The sequence below is a fragment of the Peromyscus leucopus genome, chromosome 3, assembly GCF_004664715.2.
Source record: "Peromyscus leucopus breed LL Stock chromosome 3, UCI_PerLeu_2.1, whole genome shotgun sequence".
In the NCBI taxonomy this organism is placed as follows: Eukaryota; Metazoa; Chordata; class Mammalia; order Rodentia; family Cricetidae; genus Peromyscus; species Peromyscus leucopus.
The window spans coordinates 103,229,588-103,247,437 of record NC_051065.1 but is presented as its reverse complement, the minus strand read 5'-3'; the positions used below and the strand labels follow the sequence as shown (position 1 = coordinate 103,247,437).

General features: G+C 49.2%; 2 protein-coding genes across 2 annotated transcripts in view; one reads left to right on the top strand and one right to left on the bottom strand.

The window, feature by feature from the left end:
* Positions 1–9,438: 9,438 nt before the first annotated feature.
* Positions 9,439–11,129, bottom strand: Pcbp1 (poly(rC) binding protein 1). Its single transcript, XM_028853916.2, has one exon. The coding sequence runs from the start codon at positions 10,860–10,862 to the stop codon at positions 9,792–9,794; it is 1,071 nt and encodes a 356-aa protein (XP_028709749.1). The 5' UTR covers positions 10,863–11,129; the 3' UTR covers positions 9,439–9,791.
* Positions 11,130–11,567: 438 nt separating this feature from the next.
* The window catches only part of LOC119087724 (translation initiation factor IF-2-like), a 30,865-nt gene continuing 24,582 nt past the window's right edge, over positions 11,568–17,850 (top strand). Inside the window, exons 1-2 of the mRNA XM_037204315.1 lie at positions 11,568–12,893; positions 16,888–17,033. Of these exons, the coding sequence (XP_037060210.1) occupies positions 11,568–12,440 (873 nt within the window). The 3' untranslated portion in view covers positions 12,441–12,893; positions 16,888–17,033. The remainder of the gene's footprint in view (positions 12,894–16,887; positions 17,034–17,850) is intronic.

Here is a 17,850-nt window from a genome sequence, read left to right as displayed (position 1 = left end):
GCTGTGCTGGAACTCGCTCTGTAGTCCAGGCTGGCCTCCAGTTCACAGAGATCTGCCTGCCTCTGCCTCCTGAGTGCTGGGATTAAAGGCAGGTGCCACCACCGCCCAGCTTTGAAAGAACTTATTTTATTTTATATTTTTATTATTTTATTTTGGGGGGGGTGTTTCAAGATAGGGTTTCTCTGTGTAGCTTTGGAGCCTGTCCTGGATCTCACTCTGTAGCCCAGGCGGGGTCTTAATGACCACCCACTGTGTGATCCCACCAAAGTTCACCCTGGGGAACCAATGAGTGTGAGTGAGAGGTCACAGACAGGCACGTGAGTGACCCTAAGACAGCCACACTGGAAGGTCTGCATACAGCATGGATGATGGTGTCCCCAGCGCTGAAGATGAAGCTCCCTTCTCTGATTCTTTCCAAGCCTGTTACTCTGGCACCTTCCCAGACGCAGAGGAGTCCATCTACCACGTGGGCAGAATTGCATGCAAGTGTCTGGGAGCAGTGGTTGTCCTCTGGTGAGGGTTCAGTGACCCTCCCCACTCCCTCCTCAAGGGATCGAACACCAACAATCACCAGGCCCAGCTGAGATGATCTTTTGCAAGCAGACACAGCTGATCTTATGAAGATGCCATTACTCGGCTTGGAGGACAGTGCTATTTAGTGAGAGTAAAAGTGAACAGGAAAGGGAGGAGAGAGTGGTGGGGAATGGAGGTGGGGTGGGGGGTGGGTGCAGGGAGGCTGGCTTACAGGTGAGAATGTCCAGTATAAGTCAGCAGAGATAACTTTCAGTTCTGAATACTGTAAAATCCTCTAAATAGTCCACTGCAAAGTGAGTAAAATACAGTTCAGCTCCAGGGGATCTTATAATACTCCTCCTGGCCTCAGGTAACCCCACACACAGAAGCACATTCATATAGATACACACACACTAAAATACATACATACATTAACTGAAAAAAAAAAATCCTGGGGCTGAAGAGATGGCTTAGCAGTTAAGAGCCTGTACTGTTCTCGCAGAAGATTCGAGTTCGATTCTCAGCACCCACTTCGGGCAACTCCCAACTGCCTGTGACTCCAACTCCCATTATCTAATGCCCTCTTCTGGTCTCTGCAGGCAACTGCATTCACACACACACACACACACACACACACACACACACACACACACACTCACACACACACACACACACACACACTCACACACACACACACACACACACTCACACACACACCCTAAATAGCCACTGAGGCACACACCTTTAATCCCAGCACTCAGAAGGCAGAAGCAGGATTCAAATTTGAGGCCAGCCTGGGCTACCTAGTGAGTTCCAGGGCTACATAGTGAGACCCTGCTTTGGTTAAGAAAAAATTGAAATAAATCAATAAAATGGTGATTATGGGTTGTGGTCAAGATACAATTCCATGGTAAGGGTCCAATCCAAACAAGGAGCAAATAAATAAAATGGATTTTTATGATTATCAAGATTTCAATATAATAAAAAGAAAAATAGCTGCATACTTGTATATAAAGTAAGTAGTTGTTGGAGCATTAGCAGCAGCAGCAGCAGCAGCAGCAGGGGCTTTTCACATGTACCCAACATTCATGCAGAGTGCTAGCTAGTGTGTGTGAGACCCTGTGTTCCCTCTCCATAACCTCTCCTCCCAAAGGTAAGTGTAGTGACACACACTTTGAGTCCCAGCACTCAGGAGGCAGAGGCAGGTAGAACTCGGAGTTTGAGACCAGCCTGATCTATATGGTGAGTTCCAGGCCAGCTGGGGCGACATAGGAAGAAGACCTTGTCTAAAAACTAAAAAAACTGAAGGAAAAAAAAAGGCATCTTAAAAATTATTTATTATTTAGAGATTTTTTAAATCTATTTTATTTATCTATTTTTTTAATGTGTGGGGTGTGGGTGCGTGTGCCCTTTGTCTGATATCTCTCTCCAGCCCTGCCACCTTATTCTTTGAGATAAGATCTCTCTCTGATTAGCTAGACTGGCTGGCCAGGAAGCCCTGGGATTCCTCTGTCTCTATCCCCTTAGCCAGTGCTTTGGTTGCAGGTACACAATGCCATTTTCATGTGGGTTCTAAACTTTCATGGCCAGCTCCACATCTCTAGTGTCCGACAAGGGCTCCCTCTGTCCAGGCTGGCCTGGAACTCATGATGGTCTCGTGCCTTATCCTTTTATATGTTGGAATGTGGCCTGGAATTACAGGCATGAGCCACCATGCCTGGCATGCCTTTCTTTTCTTTAATTGGAAGGTGGACAGTAAAAGCTACTAAGGACAGTCAGGCATAGTGGTTCATGCTTGTAACCTCATCCATCACTTGAGAGGCTGAGACAGGAGGATCACCCATGGGTTTAAGGCCAGCCTGGGCTACATACTAAGACCCTGTTTTGTTTTTTTAAGTTACTAAAAACAAAAGACTGTGTGTAGCTAAAAGTTTTCCTGGTCCCACCCAGCTAGCTCAGTGGGTAGAGCATGAGACTCTTAATCTTAGGGTTGTGGGTTCGTGTCCCACATTAGGCGCCAAGTAGACGAATTTCTAAATGGTCTTATTAAATAAAAAATAACTTTGGGTTAAAGTCTTAGAGAGATCAGGGAAATATGGAAAGCTACCAGCTAAGCTCACCTGACCAACTCCCCAGCTTCCAAAGAGCGTGACTTCCTGTCTGTCTACCCAGGCTTATATGCCTTGCTATTCTGCCCTCTCATTGGCTCTTAGCCCAGCTACCTCACTTCCTCTTCCTACACAGCTCTGTCTTTGTCTGTACAGACCTCCAGGTCTCTATGGTTGGTAGTGTGTCACCGCACTAGGCTCTGTTCCCTAGTGTAGCCTTGAACACACAGAGACCCTGCCTGCTAAGGGATTAAGGGCATGTACTGCCTGACTTCTTTGTTTACTTAAAATGGCTGGCCTTTTCCCCCTGATCTTCAGGCAAGCTTTATTTATTAATGTACAAATAAACTATCACCACAACAGAATGTCTAAAGGTCGTTTTTCCAGCCTGATGGGACAGTCCAGTGGAGTGACTGAAAGCACAGCTTGGTGCTCTCTCTGGACCTAAATATTCAATAGCTGTGACCTGGGATCGGTCCCTTCAGGACTGGAGGAGGGAGCTAGGCTTTCTCACCTGTAAAATGGCATCAAAACTTCAGCTGGGTTGGGAAGCACGCACCTATAATCTCAGTCCTTGGGAAGAAGTGGATACAAGGTTTAAGGGGTCTCTAAGGAGGCAGAGACCTCTCAGAGCCTTCCCTGTGCGGCAGGGTACAAAAGAAAGGAGTTCCAGGACAGCCAGAGCTGCATAATAGAGACCCTGTCTCAAAAAAAAAAAAAGCAACTGGAGGGATGCGAATCAGTGGTTCAGGATCATTCTACATAGTGATTTGGAGTCCACCTAGGATACATGAGATTCTTTCTCAAAAAAAAAAAAACCCACCCAAATACCAAGCTGAAACTGGCTGATGCCAGCTCTCTCCCTCCCACTCTTCTCCCTGGTGTGGACAGAAGGCTTGTGTGTCTGAAGTCGGCCCAGTGTCGGGAGGCAGAGCAGAGATGGGGCCACAAAGGCAGCATTATATTCCAAGGCAGCCAGAGAATGGTGGATATTATCTCCTCCTGTCTTCCAGCTTGGAAGACTGAACCCTAGAAGGCCGGAGCAACTTGTCCAAGGTCACTGTAAGCAGCTGCCAGAGCCAGGCCTGGAGCTGGGATCCCTCAGCGGAGCCAGGAGGCCTTGCAGATGTGGAAGCTCAGAGGCAGGAGCTCCAGAAGCCCAGGCATATGTGGAGGAAGCACCCAGCCAGGCATGCCCACATCCCTGTGTACAGATGCCCAGCAGAGTGACAGAGGACTACAGGGAGGCCTGAGGGGGACCCAGGATGACTGTCACTTTGACAGAAAGCTGGAAAGGAACAATCATAAAGGAGGGTGGGGGATTTTCTTTTCTTCTTAGCTCAGGCTAGACTCCAAGGATTTTCTCTTGCATGGGTAGGGATGGGATTTACTTTAAGTAGGGGAAGGATGTAATCAGATTTAAAATTTTGGAAACATGGGCTAGGGCTGTCACTCAGTTGGTAGAGTGCGTCGCGTGTCTAAAACAGGAAGCTCTAGGTTCCATTCCCCAGGCCCACCGAAAACCACATGTGGTGATGAATGCCTGCAATTCCCCCTCTAAGAGGCAGAAGCTGGAGGATCAGAAGACCTAGGTCATCCTACATATCAATTCTAGGCCAGCCTGGGCTACATGAGACCCTGTCCTCCAAAGAAACAGATAATTTTTAGGAAGTCCCTTTAGTAGTCAGGCAAAGCGAACAGAAGACACACAGTGGAAGATGTCTCCTGTGACAGCCTGTTCCTCTATCCTCCTTGTCATCTGGCTAGTGCAAATGTAAGCACAAAGAAGACACTGGACAGCCGGGCGGTGGTGGCGCACGCCTTTAGTCCCAGCACTCGGGAGGCAGAGGCAGGCGGATCTCTGTGAGTTTGAGGCCAGCCTGGTCTACCAAGTGAGTTCCAGGGAAGGCGCAAAATTGCACAGAGAAACCCTGTCTCGAAAAACCAAAAAAAAAAAAAAAAAAAAAAAAAAGACACTGGACAGTGGGGGGGGGGGGGCACTCCAGAGTCAAGAGTGTAGGGATGAGGTTGCTTCAACTCAGAGGCCTCAGCTATCAGCACATAGTGCCGTGGGGGTGGGGGTGGGTCACAGAGTCAGTGGCTGCTCTGGGGATGCCCTGAGGGTGGTGACTCACTGTCCAAAAGGACGGCAAAGGTTATCCATGTGGCGGTAGTAGTCAGGGGTGAATGTGAAGGGGACTGAGTGAGAGGGGACTGTGGTTTGGAGGGAGAGGGACCTTGTGTCATGGTGCAGCTCCTATGGCCACGACACAACAGTGTCTGTCAACCTGTCCTGTGGCCTAACTGCTGATGGCTATAGTAAGAACCACTGCAGGCTGAAGAGATGGCTCCCTGGTCAAGAGCATGTGCTGTTCTTGCCGAGGACCTGAGTTTGATTCCCAGCACCTGCATCTGGCAACTCACAACCGCCTGTAGCTCCAGCTCCAGGTGTTCTGACGCATGCACGCACATGCAGGCAAACAAAAATACCAGCCAGGTGTGGCCACTCACTCCTAGAATTCCAGGCTTGGAAGTTACAGGCAGGGGGTGGATTCACAACTCAAGGTCAGCCTAGGCTACACAGTGAGACCACCATAGAAGATACCCTAATCTTTTCCTGATGCTTTTCACATTCCCTGCCGCCGCTCCCATGCTTTCTAGCTTCAGTATTTGAGAAGCTGAGTGGCCTCCACTCTGTCTGGGCGTCTTCAGCTCCTAGGCCTGCTTCTCCTGATGTTCCCCTCACTGTTCTGAATCTTTGCTCTCCAAGCGTGCATTCCTTTGAAATGTCTGCCCCAAGTTATCATTTGGTCATTAAAATGACAGTATATGTGCAGGAGTCAGGGGTGTGTGATGAAAAAAAAACCCTTCACATTTAGATTTTTTATTTTATTTTATTTTATTTTTTATTTGAGACAGGGTTTCTCTGTGTAGCCCTGGCTGTCCTGGAACTCACTCTGTAGACCAGACTGGCCTCAAACTCTCAGAGCTCTGCCTGCCTCTGCCTCCTTAGTGCTGGAATTAAAGGTGTGTGCTACCACTGCCTGGTGATTTAATTTAATTTAATTTTTTTTGGTTTTCCCGAGACAGGGTTTCTCAGTGTAGTTTTGGTGCCTCTCTTGGACTTCGCTTTGTAGACCAGGCTGGCCTCGAACTCACAGAGATCTGTCTGGCTCTGCCTCCCGGGTGCTGGGATTAAAGGCGTGTGTTACCACCACCCGGAACAACTTACTTTTTTATTTAGCAGTGGTGGGAACTGAAATTCCTCCAGGCCTTGCCTCCTTGCCTCTTAATTTCTCTCTCTCTCTCTCTCTCTCTCTCTCTCTCTCTCTCTCTCTCTCTCTGTCTTTCTTGACAGGGTTTCTCTGTGTAGTTCTGGCTGTCCTGGAACTACTGTGGACCAGGCTGGCCTCGAACTCAGAGATCTGCCTGCCTCTGCCTCCCAAGTGCTGGAATCTCACAGCACCACACCTGGCTTTGTTTTCCATCTTAGTAAACTCTTCCTGGTTTCTCTCTCTGGTGACTCTCAAGATTCCCAGAAGGCGTGGGTCTGGTCCTCTTGCCTCCATCTCCCAAGTGCTGGCATTCCAGGTGTGGTGTTTGTGCTGGTGACGGAACCTAGGTATTCCCAGTGCTGGCAAGACTCCAGCAACAGAGCTACCTCAGTCTTCTTTTTTACTGTGAGGGTGTATTTTATTTATAGGAGCATGGGCATTTCACCAGTGGCGACATCACTGAATAAAATGTCCTTTTCTCCCCCAGCAAAAAAAATCCTCAGGGAGGGTGGGAACTTAAATCCATCCCCCCTTTTTTTTCTGAGAGAGGATCTCTTGTAGACCAAATAGGCTTTGATCTACAAGAGATCTTCTCTCAAACTTTGTGGCCGAGAATGACCTTGAACTGCTCTTGGAGCCACTGGAGTGCTAGGGTTAAAGGCAAGAACCATGACACCTGGCTAAATGTTGTACCTTTATTTTTTTGTCGGGGAAGTGGGTGGGTAAGGGAATTTCTTTTCTTTAGAGACAATGGTCCTAGCTGACCTGGGAACTCAATTTGTAGACCAGCTGACCGTGAACTCAGAGATCTGCCTGCTTCAGCCTCCTGAGTGCCCGGATTTAAGGCTTGGACACAAGTCTGGCTCTGTGTGTTTTGTTTTGTTTTTGAGATAGGGGTCTCAGTATATAGGTTGGCCTTCATACTTGTGAGCTTCTTGTCTTAGCCTCTGAGGGCTGGGCTTGCCTATGCCATCACATCTTGTTTGTTTTTTAAAGTCTCCAGCTGGGCAGTGTGGGGCACACCTTTAATCCCAGTACTCGGGAGGCAGAGCCAGGCAGATTTCTGTGAGTTTGAGGCCAGCCTGGTCTACAGAGTGAGTTCCAGGACAGAGTCCAAAGCTACACAGAGAAACCCTGTCTCGAAAAACAAACAAAACAAAACAACTCTCTTCAGCATTACTGCCCCTTCATCAGCCTGGAAACTTTCTTTCACTTTTCTCAAGGCCACTATCTGGTTAACTATCCAGCTTCTTCAACTATTTCTCTCAAAGTATTTATTTGTATGGTGTTGGGACTGAACTGAACACAGGGCCTTGTACCTATCAGACAATTGCTCTACCACTAAACTACTTTTGAGATCCCGCTGTGTCAGAGAGACACCAGCACCCAAGACTACTTAAGTCCCTCATCTCCTCACCACCTAGCTTCTGGTCCGTATTTACGTGCTGGCATGTAGCTGGGACTTCGTTTCTAGTTACTGGTGGACTATTTGTGCCTGTGTATAAATCTGTCACCAGGCCGGGATACATTGTTCTTTTTGTCTGTCTTCAACCTCCCCAGTGTACATTCTGCTTACTGCATCGCAGCCTGTGTTAGAACCTCCTTCCCTAGATGACTTTTCTAGTGGCTGCCGGCCCCTGCCTTCCATTTCTCCAAGGCGGGAGCCATTCTATGCTCTGCTGCCCAGATTATCTTGAAATCACTGGGCATGTCAGGGAGGAGAGCTGAGAAAGCTCAAGAGATCTCCCGCGGTATACCTGAACCATTTCCCTCTTTCAGGGACTCCAGTGCCTTGTCTGATCACTCAAGTTTGTAGTCCACTTGCCCGATTAGTGCTGTTTCCAGAAGACACTGTACTAGGCCCTCGCTGGTCACTCAGCCAAGTTTAGTACACATCAGGTTTTGTTTTTTTTTTTTCCTTCTTTTTTCTGGCTTTTCAAGACAAGGTTTCTCTGTTATCCTGGCTGTCCTGGAACTCATAGTGTAGACCAGGCTGGCCTTGAACTCAAGAGGTCCACCTGCCTCTGCCTTCAGAGTGCTGGAATTAAATGCATGCACCACCAAAGCCTGGCATTATTTTTATTTGAGACAGGGCCTCTCTATGTAGTCCTGGCTGGTCTGGAACTCACTATGTAAGGGGCTCAACGTCAGAGTCTGTTTGTCTGACTCCTGAGTGCTGGGATTAAGGTTATGCACACACCTGCCCAGCATACATGCTTTTAATCAGATCTTCTCTGCCCGTGTAGTCTAGGCAATCTCGACTCCCACAAATAGGCCATCTGCCATCTAGTTTATTTTGTTCTAAGTTTGCTTTTTTGTCCCAAGCTCAGGGAGTGTGTTTTTTTTAACACCTTCAGCTTCCAGTGCTTTGCTCAAGGCCACAAGAACCAAGTCTACTCTATGACCTGGCCTCCCCTTTCAGCAACCCCCACAGCATGGTAGCAGAGCATGGAAATCTCCCCTCCAGAGACTAAACAGGCTCCTACAGTGGCGTCCTGCAGAGAAAGCATCAATAAATGCTTACTGCCGATAACCTCCTCTATAAAAAGTTCCTTTGCCTGGGTTTGAACTGCCCACTTTGGCACCTTAACTGCCTAGTATTGCCTGTGGATAGTGGCCACTTTTTCTTCTGCTCTGGGTCCAGCCTAGACTCAGCTGATAGGGACTGGATCGCTAGGCCTTTACCACAGCTGTTTTCAAACTTAAGATAAACTCTCAGAGCTCTTAGTGGCCATTAAAGATGCAGTTTTCTGATTCGGTGAGTAGTGGGACTCGGGAATCTGCATTTTAGCACCCAGGACCGGCCTACATTCCTGGGAGGGCTGTCCCACTTAGGCAGGATTATTTCCTGCAATTATTAGCTAAACATTGCACACAGCTGAGGAAAATCAGAAAAATACCCTTTTGTTTCTGGGCACCTCACTTGGCAGGTGTAACATTCTGACCGGGCTACTTGCCACAGGTGCATGCGCCCCACGTGGTCCTTCTGGAGTGTCATCCCAGCCCCGACCCGAGCCCCTCCAACCCCAGCAGCTGCGGCCCTCCTTCCCACCCCTTGTTTCCCTTTCCTCCTAGTCCCTGCCCCCTCCCTCAACCCTTGCCCAGAATATTTTATTGTTCTGGCTAAGTTTTCCCTGCGGGATGGGGGTAGGGGAACCACTGGCTAGACGGACAGGATGTTCTCCATTCATCCTGTCCTACTGAATGGGCAATTTTTCCACCTGAGAAAACCCTGTATTTTCTACCAGAGATATGGGCAGCGGCCCCTCTCTGGAACTTAGTCGGAGAGAGATGTCACTCCTAAGAAGAGACCCCGTCTCTGTAAACATCCCGAAGCAGGCCCAACCTGCCGTTCCTTTGTTGGGGCAGAGGGAATGGAATCTTACCGATAAGGCAAGGAAAGCTTGCCGAGAATAACAAGCGCGGCCCACCCTTCTCCCTCTGGCCTCCACGCACCCTACACTTAACCGGGGAAGGGAGGGGAAAGAAAGCACCAACAAAAGAGTTCAAGATAGCAATTCCCAGCTTGTTCAAATACGAAGCGTTTTTAACCAATCCATTTTTTTTAATTCTTAAATTCTTGACATTACAGAACTAAACTGAAATTTATTAACATTCCACTCTTACATTTCTTATCGACAAACAGAAATAAAATCCATGAGCCAAAAAACCCAAACAAAACTAAAAACAGGGAAAAGCTTATAAAACTAAATATGGATCCCAGCATTAACAGCTGAACAGAGAATGTGATTTTCTTTTTAAATTCTTAGCGGATGATAAAGTGTAGAAACTGAACACTTACAAATTATTTAAAACCTGGAATCACTGACCAGAAATTACACAGTTGGATCATGGGAAAACAGCAGAAGGGGGTTACGAGCGAACCTACACTGTTCTAGCTGCACCCCATGCCCTTCTCAGAGGAAAGCCTGGCATTGATTAGATACTGGGCCAGGCTAATACTGGCAGCCGAGCCAGTGATAGTGACCTGCCTTCCAGAAGAGCCTTCCACCGGGTTGGCAATTTTGATCTGGGCCCCGGACATCTGGCGGATCTCATTGATGTTGGCGCCTTGGCGCCCGATTATGCAGCCGATTAAGTTATTTGGAATGGTGAGTTCATGGGTGGTTTGAGTAGATGCATCCAAACTTGCCCAATAGCCTTTCACCTCTGGAGAGCTGGAGTCAATTCCGGCGAATCCCGTCCCGCCGTGCATCATGGCAAAGTGAGACTGTTGTCTTGCCACCTGGTTCAGCTTGGCCAGATCGAGCGGAGAAATGGTGTGTTGTCCTTGAATCGAGTAGGCGTCTAGAGGTGGTCCCTCCAGGTCGTGGGTGGCGTGGGGGTAGCCCGCCGCGTCGCTGCAGCGATCTTGGCCGCCCGCGCAGATGACTGGCGAGCTGGCCGGCATGGGCTGGTACGGGATGGTCATGACTCTCCCTTGCGGAGACTGGGAGAGCGTCTCCAGCATGACCAGGCAGATCTGCTTGACACACTCGGTGACCGACTGCGGCACGCCGGCGATAGTGATGGCCCGCTCGGTCGAGTTGGGCAGCATATCCCCCGCCACCTGGACCTGGGCCCCGGTGCTCTCGCGGATCTCCTTGATCTTGCAGCCGCCCTTGCCGATCAGGGAGCCACACTGGGTGGCGGGCACCACCAGCCGGAGGGTGACCGGGGGCCGGCTGGCCGCCGTACTGTTGGTCATGGAGCTGTTGATATCTTCCTCCAGCTTGTCGATGATCATGGCGAAGGCCTTAAAGATGGCATTGGTGGGCCCGGTCAGCGTGATGATTCTCTCCGGGCAGTTCCCCTCCGAGATGTTGATCCGCGCGCCGCTCTCCTCGCGGATCCTCTTCACCGACTCCCCTTTCTTCCCGATGATGCTGCCTACTTCCTTTCCGTGCATCAGCAGCCGAATGGTGAGAGTCACGTTGAGTCCGCTTTCGGTCACACCGGCGTCCATGGCGAGCGGCGGGCGGCGTTCGGGAGTTGGGCTCGTTACGTGGTCAAGTCCTGGGCGGCTGGCGGGGGAGGGGAGGAGTAGGCCCGAACTGCCGGCGCGAGGCGAGCGGGGGCCGCGGGAGCGGGCGGGCGCGGGAGGGAGGCCGCGGCGGCGTCGCAAGGCGAGCGGCGGCGGCGGCGGGGCGAGCGGGGCCGGGAGCGGCGGACGGGCGGGTGGGCGAGGGCGCGGCGGTGGCGACTCCGGCGGCAGCCTCGGCGGTCTGGGCGGGGCGGGAAGCCCGCTTTCAACCCCGCGTACCCTCTGACCCCGGAAGTGCTTGCCGCGCAGGACCCCTAGGAGGAGAGGAGAAAAAAAAAAAAAAAGGACCGGCTTTTTTAGGTCACAAGACTGCGCCAGCGCGCGCGCGGGGCCGGAGGGAAGCGGCCCGGTGGCACCGCGGGCGGGGAGGGAGCGCACCACGCGGGCGGACCTGGGGATCCGGCAGGGGTTTGGGAGGGGGCACGTGTTCTATTAACGCTGGCCGCCCCGGCAGGGGCCTGAGAAAAAAAAAATGACTGTGTTGTGACGGCGACAGAGAGGAGGCTCCCTTCGCCACCGAGGGGTTCGCACGCGGAGCCAAACAGGCAACCGCGGGGGCCACTGCAGGCGGTCGCGGGGGACGCCGCGGGTTTAAAAAAAAACGTGCGCGCGAGGTGGCCAGGGCGCATGCGCGGGAGTGGGGGGGGCGGGCGGGGCCCAGGGCGTCTTCCGGGGGGGAGGGGCGGCGAGGCGCGGCCGGGCGGGCACGTGGGGCCCCTGCGTCCCCGGCGGCCCGGGCGCCTCGTCCCCACCCCCACCCTGGCCTCCGGCCGGGGGCCGCGTCCGGTGGCGCGGAAAGACTGGAGACGGCCCCGGCCCGGCGTGCGCACGCCCGGGGCGGCCGCGATGGCGGCGCGGGGCCCGGGTCAGGGCCGCGCGCGGAATGGCGTCTCTTTACATAACGCTTTGTTTGCACTTCGTCGTCTCCGGGAAGCCCCACCTCCTGCCCCTGCGCCGCCTCCCGCGGCGGCCTCTCTAGACGTTAGAGCACTAATGCGCGCTGACCGGGGGCCGCCGGGGCCCGCACGTCCGCGCCCGCCCGGGCCACGCTCTCCAGGCCGCCGGCCCTCGGCGCCGCCGCCGCCATCTTGCGAGGCCTCCCTGCCTGAGTCCCTCCCGCCAGGAAATGGCCCCGGAGCCTCTGCAGGGCGAGTTAGGGTGTCCCGGCCTTCGCCCTGCCCCGCGGGCCTCGCCGGACGAGAGGAGGTTGTGCGGACGTGTTTAGACCCTCAGGGGAAGGGCCAGCGTGGCCCCCCTCCGCCGCCCCCTTGCATTCCCACAGCGGGGAGGGCTGGCAGCCATGTTTCCCGACAAAATGGCGACACGTGTCGCCGACGCGAAACTGGGGTGGGTCCGAAAGCTCTAGAACGTGCGTCTCAGCATTCTCAGGCCGTCCCCAGGTTCTTTCGGGATGAGACGGCGGGCCGCTTGGACGTTGGTTGGCAGAGACTCGGGCTCTCCACCTCCCTCGTTGGGCATGTGCATAAAATGCAGGCCTAACGCTGCCTTTTTTTTTTTTTTTTTTTTTTTTGAGTAATGGCAGGCGGGGGTGTGTGCAGTACCTAGCTAAGTATCCAAGCGTCTAGAAACCTGTTTTTCTAGATCTTGTCCAGGTTGTGGTGGTAACTGATTAAAGATTTTATAGCTAAAACCATGAGGCTGCCTGTGTCTCACTATTCAGCTGTCCGGTGATCCGCAAGTTCGAAGTTATGCCCTCTAATAGAGTCAAAAGGAACCGCCGGTGGTTTTGGATTTGCCAATCCAGATTCTATTCTAAACATTTCACTGCAATCTTTTCTTTTTTTAATCACAGTCCCCAGACTGCAGTGGGTATTTATTTCTCTCTCTTTTTCCCCCCAGCAGAGTAAGACAAACCCAGAAAGGTGAAGTGACTGATTTAAGGTCACTCAGTATGGAGAATTTGGAATCCATAAACATCTGATTTCCTTACTGGTGAGCACCTTTGTGGATTTTTATTTAAACCAGAGTTTTAGAATTTATTTTTGCAGAGCTGGAGATGAAACAGAATCCTGGACTTTTTAGCCAAACTCTGCGCCACATTCCCAGCCCTTGTGTTTTCAGTGCAGAGTCACACCATGTAGCCCAGCTTTCCCTGAACTCCAGACCCTCCTGTCCCCGACTCTCAAATACTGGAATTATAGGCATACACCAACACTGGCAGGATTATAAAATTTAAATGTTGCAGGACATGGTAACAAACATCTTTAATCCTAGCTCTAGGGAGGAAGAAACAGGTGGAGTTTGAGGCTAGCCAGGGCTACATAGCAATATCCTGTTTCAAAAAAGGAAAAAGAGCCGGGCGGTGGTGGCGCACGCCTTTAATCCCAGCACTCGGGAGGCAGAGGCAGGCGGATCTCTGTGAGTTCAAGGTCAGCCTGAGCTACCAAATGAGCTCCAGGAAAGGCGCAAAGCTACGAAGAGAAACCCTGTCTCGGGGGGAAAAAAAAAAAAAGGAAAAAGAATTTAAATGCTGCTTTCAGTGCATTAAATGAGCTTGTCACTTGGTCTATGTTTTGTTTTCAGACAGGATAGTCCTGGCCGTCCTGGAACTCACTCTATAGACCAGGCTGACCTTGAACTCAGATATCTGAACTGCCTGCTGGGATTAAAGGCCTGTGCCACTAGTTCCTGCAAACGTGTCGGTTTTTTTTTTGTTTGTTTGTTGTTGGTTTTTTTTTTTTTGTTGTTGTTGTTGTTGTTTTTTTGGTTTTGTTTTGTTTTTTTTTTTTTTGGTTTTTGTTTTTTTTTTTGAAGGCAGTGTTTCTTCCTGTAGCCTTGGATGTCCTGGAACTAGCTCTGTAGACCAGGCTGGCCTGGAATTTACAGAGATCCGCCTGTCTGTGCTTCCTGAGTGCTGGGATAGAAGGCTTGGGCTACCATCGCCCAGCTGAACCTGTCATTTTTAAAGGAGCCACTTAGATAACCAATTGCTGTATAGTTATCCCCTGTTAGTATGTTTAGTGCCTTCTAGTTTTTCCTGGTGTTGGTAACACTTGTCCAGGCTCAAATATTGTTTTAAGAAGCCTCTGGCTGGGCGGTGGTGGCGCGTGCCTTTAATTCCAGCACTTGGGAAGCAGAGGCAGGTGGATCTCTGTGAGTTCGAGGCCAGCCTGGTCTCCAAAGCAAGATCTAGGAAAGGCACAAAGCTACAGAGAAACCCTGTCTCGAAAACAACAACAAAAGAAAAACAAGAATCCTTTGGTTTAGGACTCGAAGTGGAAGTTAGTCAGTCTTGCCCAAAGATTCAAGTATCTGTTAATCTGTGATGCATTTTTATCTATCTGACTTAAGGGGAGCAAGCAGTTTTCTGTATGACTCAGTTATTCATGTGGTGGTTTTCTGGCTTCCCCATTCCAGTATCTTAGCAGATAAAGTAAACTATTTTCCCTGACTCCTATCCTCCGTTTTCTGCAAATATTGACAGAGTATGGGAGAGATAAAACATAATCTGTGAACTCTTCAATGTAATCAGTAGTGGGCCAAGCAACAAACATGTACCTAAGTGCCTTTGACTATGTGGGCATTAGGGGAGAAGAGTGTTCTATTTTGACTTACATGGAAATGATGTGTCAAACATTCCAAATGGACATTATTTTGACTAACTCTGCAAACAGCTTTAATAGGTACACAATATTAGCAAGTGACAAGAATAGACAGCATTAAGTGTGTGCTAGGCACTGTTATGTGCGTTATTGGGTGCTTTAATTCAATGCTTCTCACATTTTAAAAAGGAAAGCATTGAAAAAATTAAATTTGCATGACTCACATGTACACACATATGTAACAAAACTATTAAAAAATAGCATTGCTGCTTGGAATATACTCTGGAAATTTCTGCTCGTTTCTTTATATGTAAAGAAAACAGGAGCCATTATAACTAAAGTAATTAAAAGTCCATAAGTAGGTCATGACAGATGCACATGTTTAATCCTCACAGAACTTGAAATGAGTGGTGATATTTCCATTTTACAGACGTAAAGGACTTGAGTCTAGGCCATTGGAGTTCAGAAGCTATATGTTGAACCACTAAACTACATATGGATTTTGTTGGGTGTCTTTCCTTGCATGGTGACAGTGTAGGTTAAGGAATTTAAAATATTAATAAGTACTAAAAACATCAGGTGAAGCTCGACCCTAATTAATCTTATTAAATAAAAACCCAGAGTCAGATACTAGGGTGAAAGCTGAAAGATCAGAGAAGCAGAGCAGCCAGACACTTCTTAACCTCTTTGAAATCTCAGACTGAATGTGTGGGGCTCCTGTCTTGACGAATCCTCAGACTGAATGGTCCTGACTCCACTCGCATTATATTCCTGTCTCTACCTCTGTAGTAGTGGGATTAAAGGTGTGAGCTACCACTGCCTGGCTCTGTTTCCTTTTAGACCGATTCTTGGTAGCTGAGGGTGGCCTTGAACTCCTGATCATCCTGCTTCCCTCTCCCAAGTGCTGGCATTAAAGGTGTGTGCCACCACTGCCTGGCCTGTATGATTAATTAGTGGCTAGCTCTGACCTCTGATCTCCAGGCAAGCTTTGTCAGAACACAAACAAAATATCATACAACAGTCAGGCAGTAGAGGCAGGCTTGGTGGACTACATCTTTGATCTCAGCACCCTGGAGGCAGAGGCAGGAGGATCTCTGCAAGTTTGAGGCCTGCCTGGCTTACGTAGTGAGTTCCAGGACAGTCATGGCTCTGTTTCAAAACAAAATCAGGTAACAAAAGGATGAAATGTAATATAATGAGAGAGTGTCCTAATTCAGAAAATTCTGGTTCTGAATTTGCCAATTTTAAAGCTATTAACTCAGGGTTAAGACGTGGCTTAGTAGTTAAGAGCGCCCCTTCCAGGGTACCTGCCTCTTCCAGGATACCACTGTTGGATACTGAGAACCCACGGGGTGGCTCAGTTATTTGTTAGCTCTAGTTCTAGGGGATCTGACGCCCTCTTCTGGCGTCTGGAGAAACCAGGCATGCAAGTGATGCACAGACATGCATTCAGATAAAAATACCCATACACATAAAAAGAGCCAGGCGGATCTCTGAGTTCCAGGACAGCCTGGTATACAGAGCGAGTTCCAGGATAGGCAGGGTTACACAGAGAAACCCTGCCCTGAAAAAAAAACAAAAACGGAACAAAACCAATACATTTAAAGTCTGCTAAGGCAGAAAAGACTTAAAAATAGACTCAGGATGAAAAGTCTGATTGGGTTAAGTTTCTTAATTGTAATATTTATATGTATTTTATATTAATTATATATATTTATAAATCAGGAAATATTTCATTTCCTTTATTATTTTTGGTTGGTTTTTGTTTTTTCAAGACAGGGTTTTTCTGTGTAACCTTGGCTATTCTGGAGCTAGTTCCAGAATACCACCACTGCCAGGCTGATTTCATCTTTTAAAAAGAAAGTTAATTATCTATCTATCTATCTATCTATCTATCTATTTATCTATCTATCTATTCTTTTGTTTTTTTCTAGACCGGGTTTCTCTGTGTAACAGTGCTGCCTGTCCTGGGTCTTGCTATAGAGTCCAGGCTGGCCTTGAACTCAAAGAGATCCACCTGGCTCTGCCTCCCAAGTGCTGGGATTAAAGGCATGTGCCACCACCACCTGGCTAATTTTTATTTTATGTGAGTGTTTTTGCTTACATGTATGTAGGTGTGCCCTGTGTGTGAAGTGCCTGATGAGGCCAGAAGAGGATGTTGATTCCCCAGACCTGTGTCCTACCTCTGGGACTCGCTAGCTGAGAGACTTGTATAACCCAACTGTTTGGGCCTAAGTGTTCCCATCTATAAAACAAAAGGCCAGCTAATCTCCAACTCTTGGATTTTGTTTGGGGGCAGTACTGTTCGATGACATTGCTTGTGTATCCTTTTGGGGAAGGGGGCAGTTTTACCTCACATTGAGCACATTCTTTACTTCCCTTAGATCCACACTCCATGTTCTGAGGAGCCGCCTGTGAAGTTACTGAGATAATGGAGCAATGGACTGGATAGTCCCCTGTATATCATCCATGATTCCTCTCAAATTCAAGTGACCACAGACTGGTTAAGGGACTTAACGAATCTGGGAAGGTGAGTCAGGCCTAGACTTTGTAAGTTGAACCACAGGATTTATGCTCCATTCAGAGGGATGATTTTTATTTCCTCTTAGCTTATGTTGACATGCCACATAAACCCTTTGATAGTGAATTTACATTATTTAAGTATCACAGACAGCCTTGCTGTTCAACTGTTATTAAGTGTGCACTTCACAGAAGAGCTCTCTGTGGGTGGGAAAAGACTTACTGAAGGTTGGATAGCTTGTTAGGACTTGAGGTAAGTCTCCTGACTCCTGGCTGTTGCTTGTTCTTTTTCTCTATGCCTGTGGCTGACTAGACAGTAGAAAAGTAGTACTCGAACTCAGAAGAGTGGCTGCTAGAATGACCTCAGGCCCTTGGCTTTTGGGGTTAAGTGTTCAGAGACTCTTCTTCCCTCGTGTGTGTGTGTGTGTGTGTGTGTGTGTGTGTGTGTGTTTTCAAGACAGGGTTTCTCCATGTAGCCCTTGCTGTTCTGGAACTCATTTTGCAGACCAGGATGACCTCAACTCACAGAGATCCACCTGCGTCTGCCTCCTGAGTGCTGGGATTAAAGGCATGTGCCATCATACCTGGCTTTGTATTCCATATTCTTTTTTTTTAATGTGCATTGGTGCTTTGCCATATGTCTTGAGTCCCCTGAAACTGGAGTTACAGAATCCAGTTGTGAGCTGCCATGTGGGTACTGGGAATTGAACCTGGGACCTCTAGAAGAGCAGTCAGTGCTCTTAACTGCTGAATTATCTTTCTAGCCCCTATTGTTGTTTTGAGGTAAAAGTCCCACTACGTACTCCAGGCTGGCTCAAATTTGTAAT

Excerpts from the sequence above, each read along its gene's own strand:
- Pcbp1 (XM_028853916.2), bottom strand. The coding sequence starts at position 10,862 with ATGGACGCCGGTGTGACCGAAAGCGGACTCAACGTGACTCTCACCATT.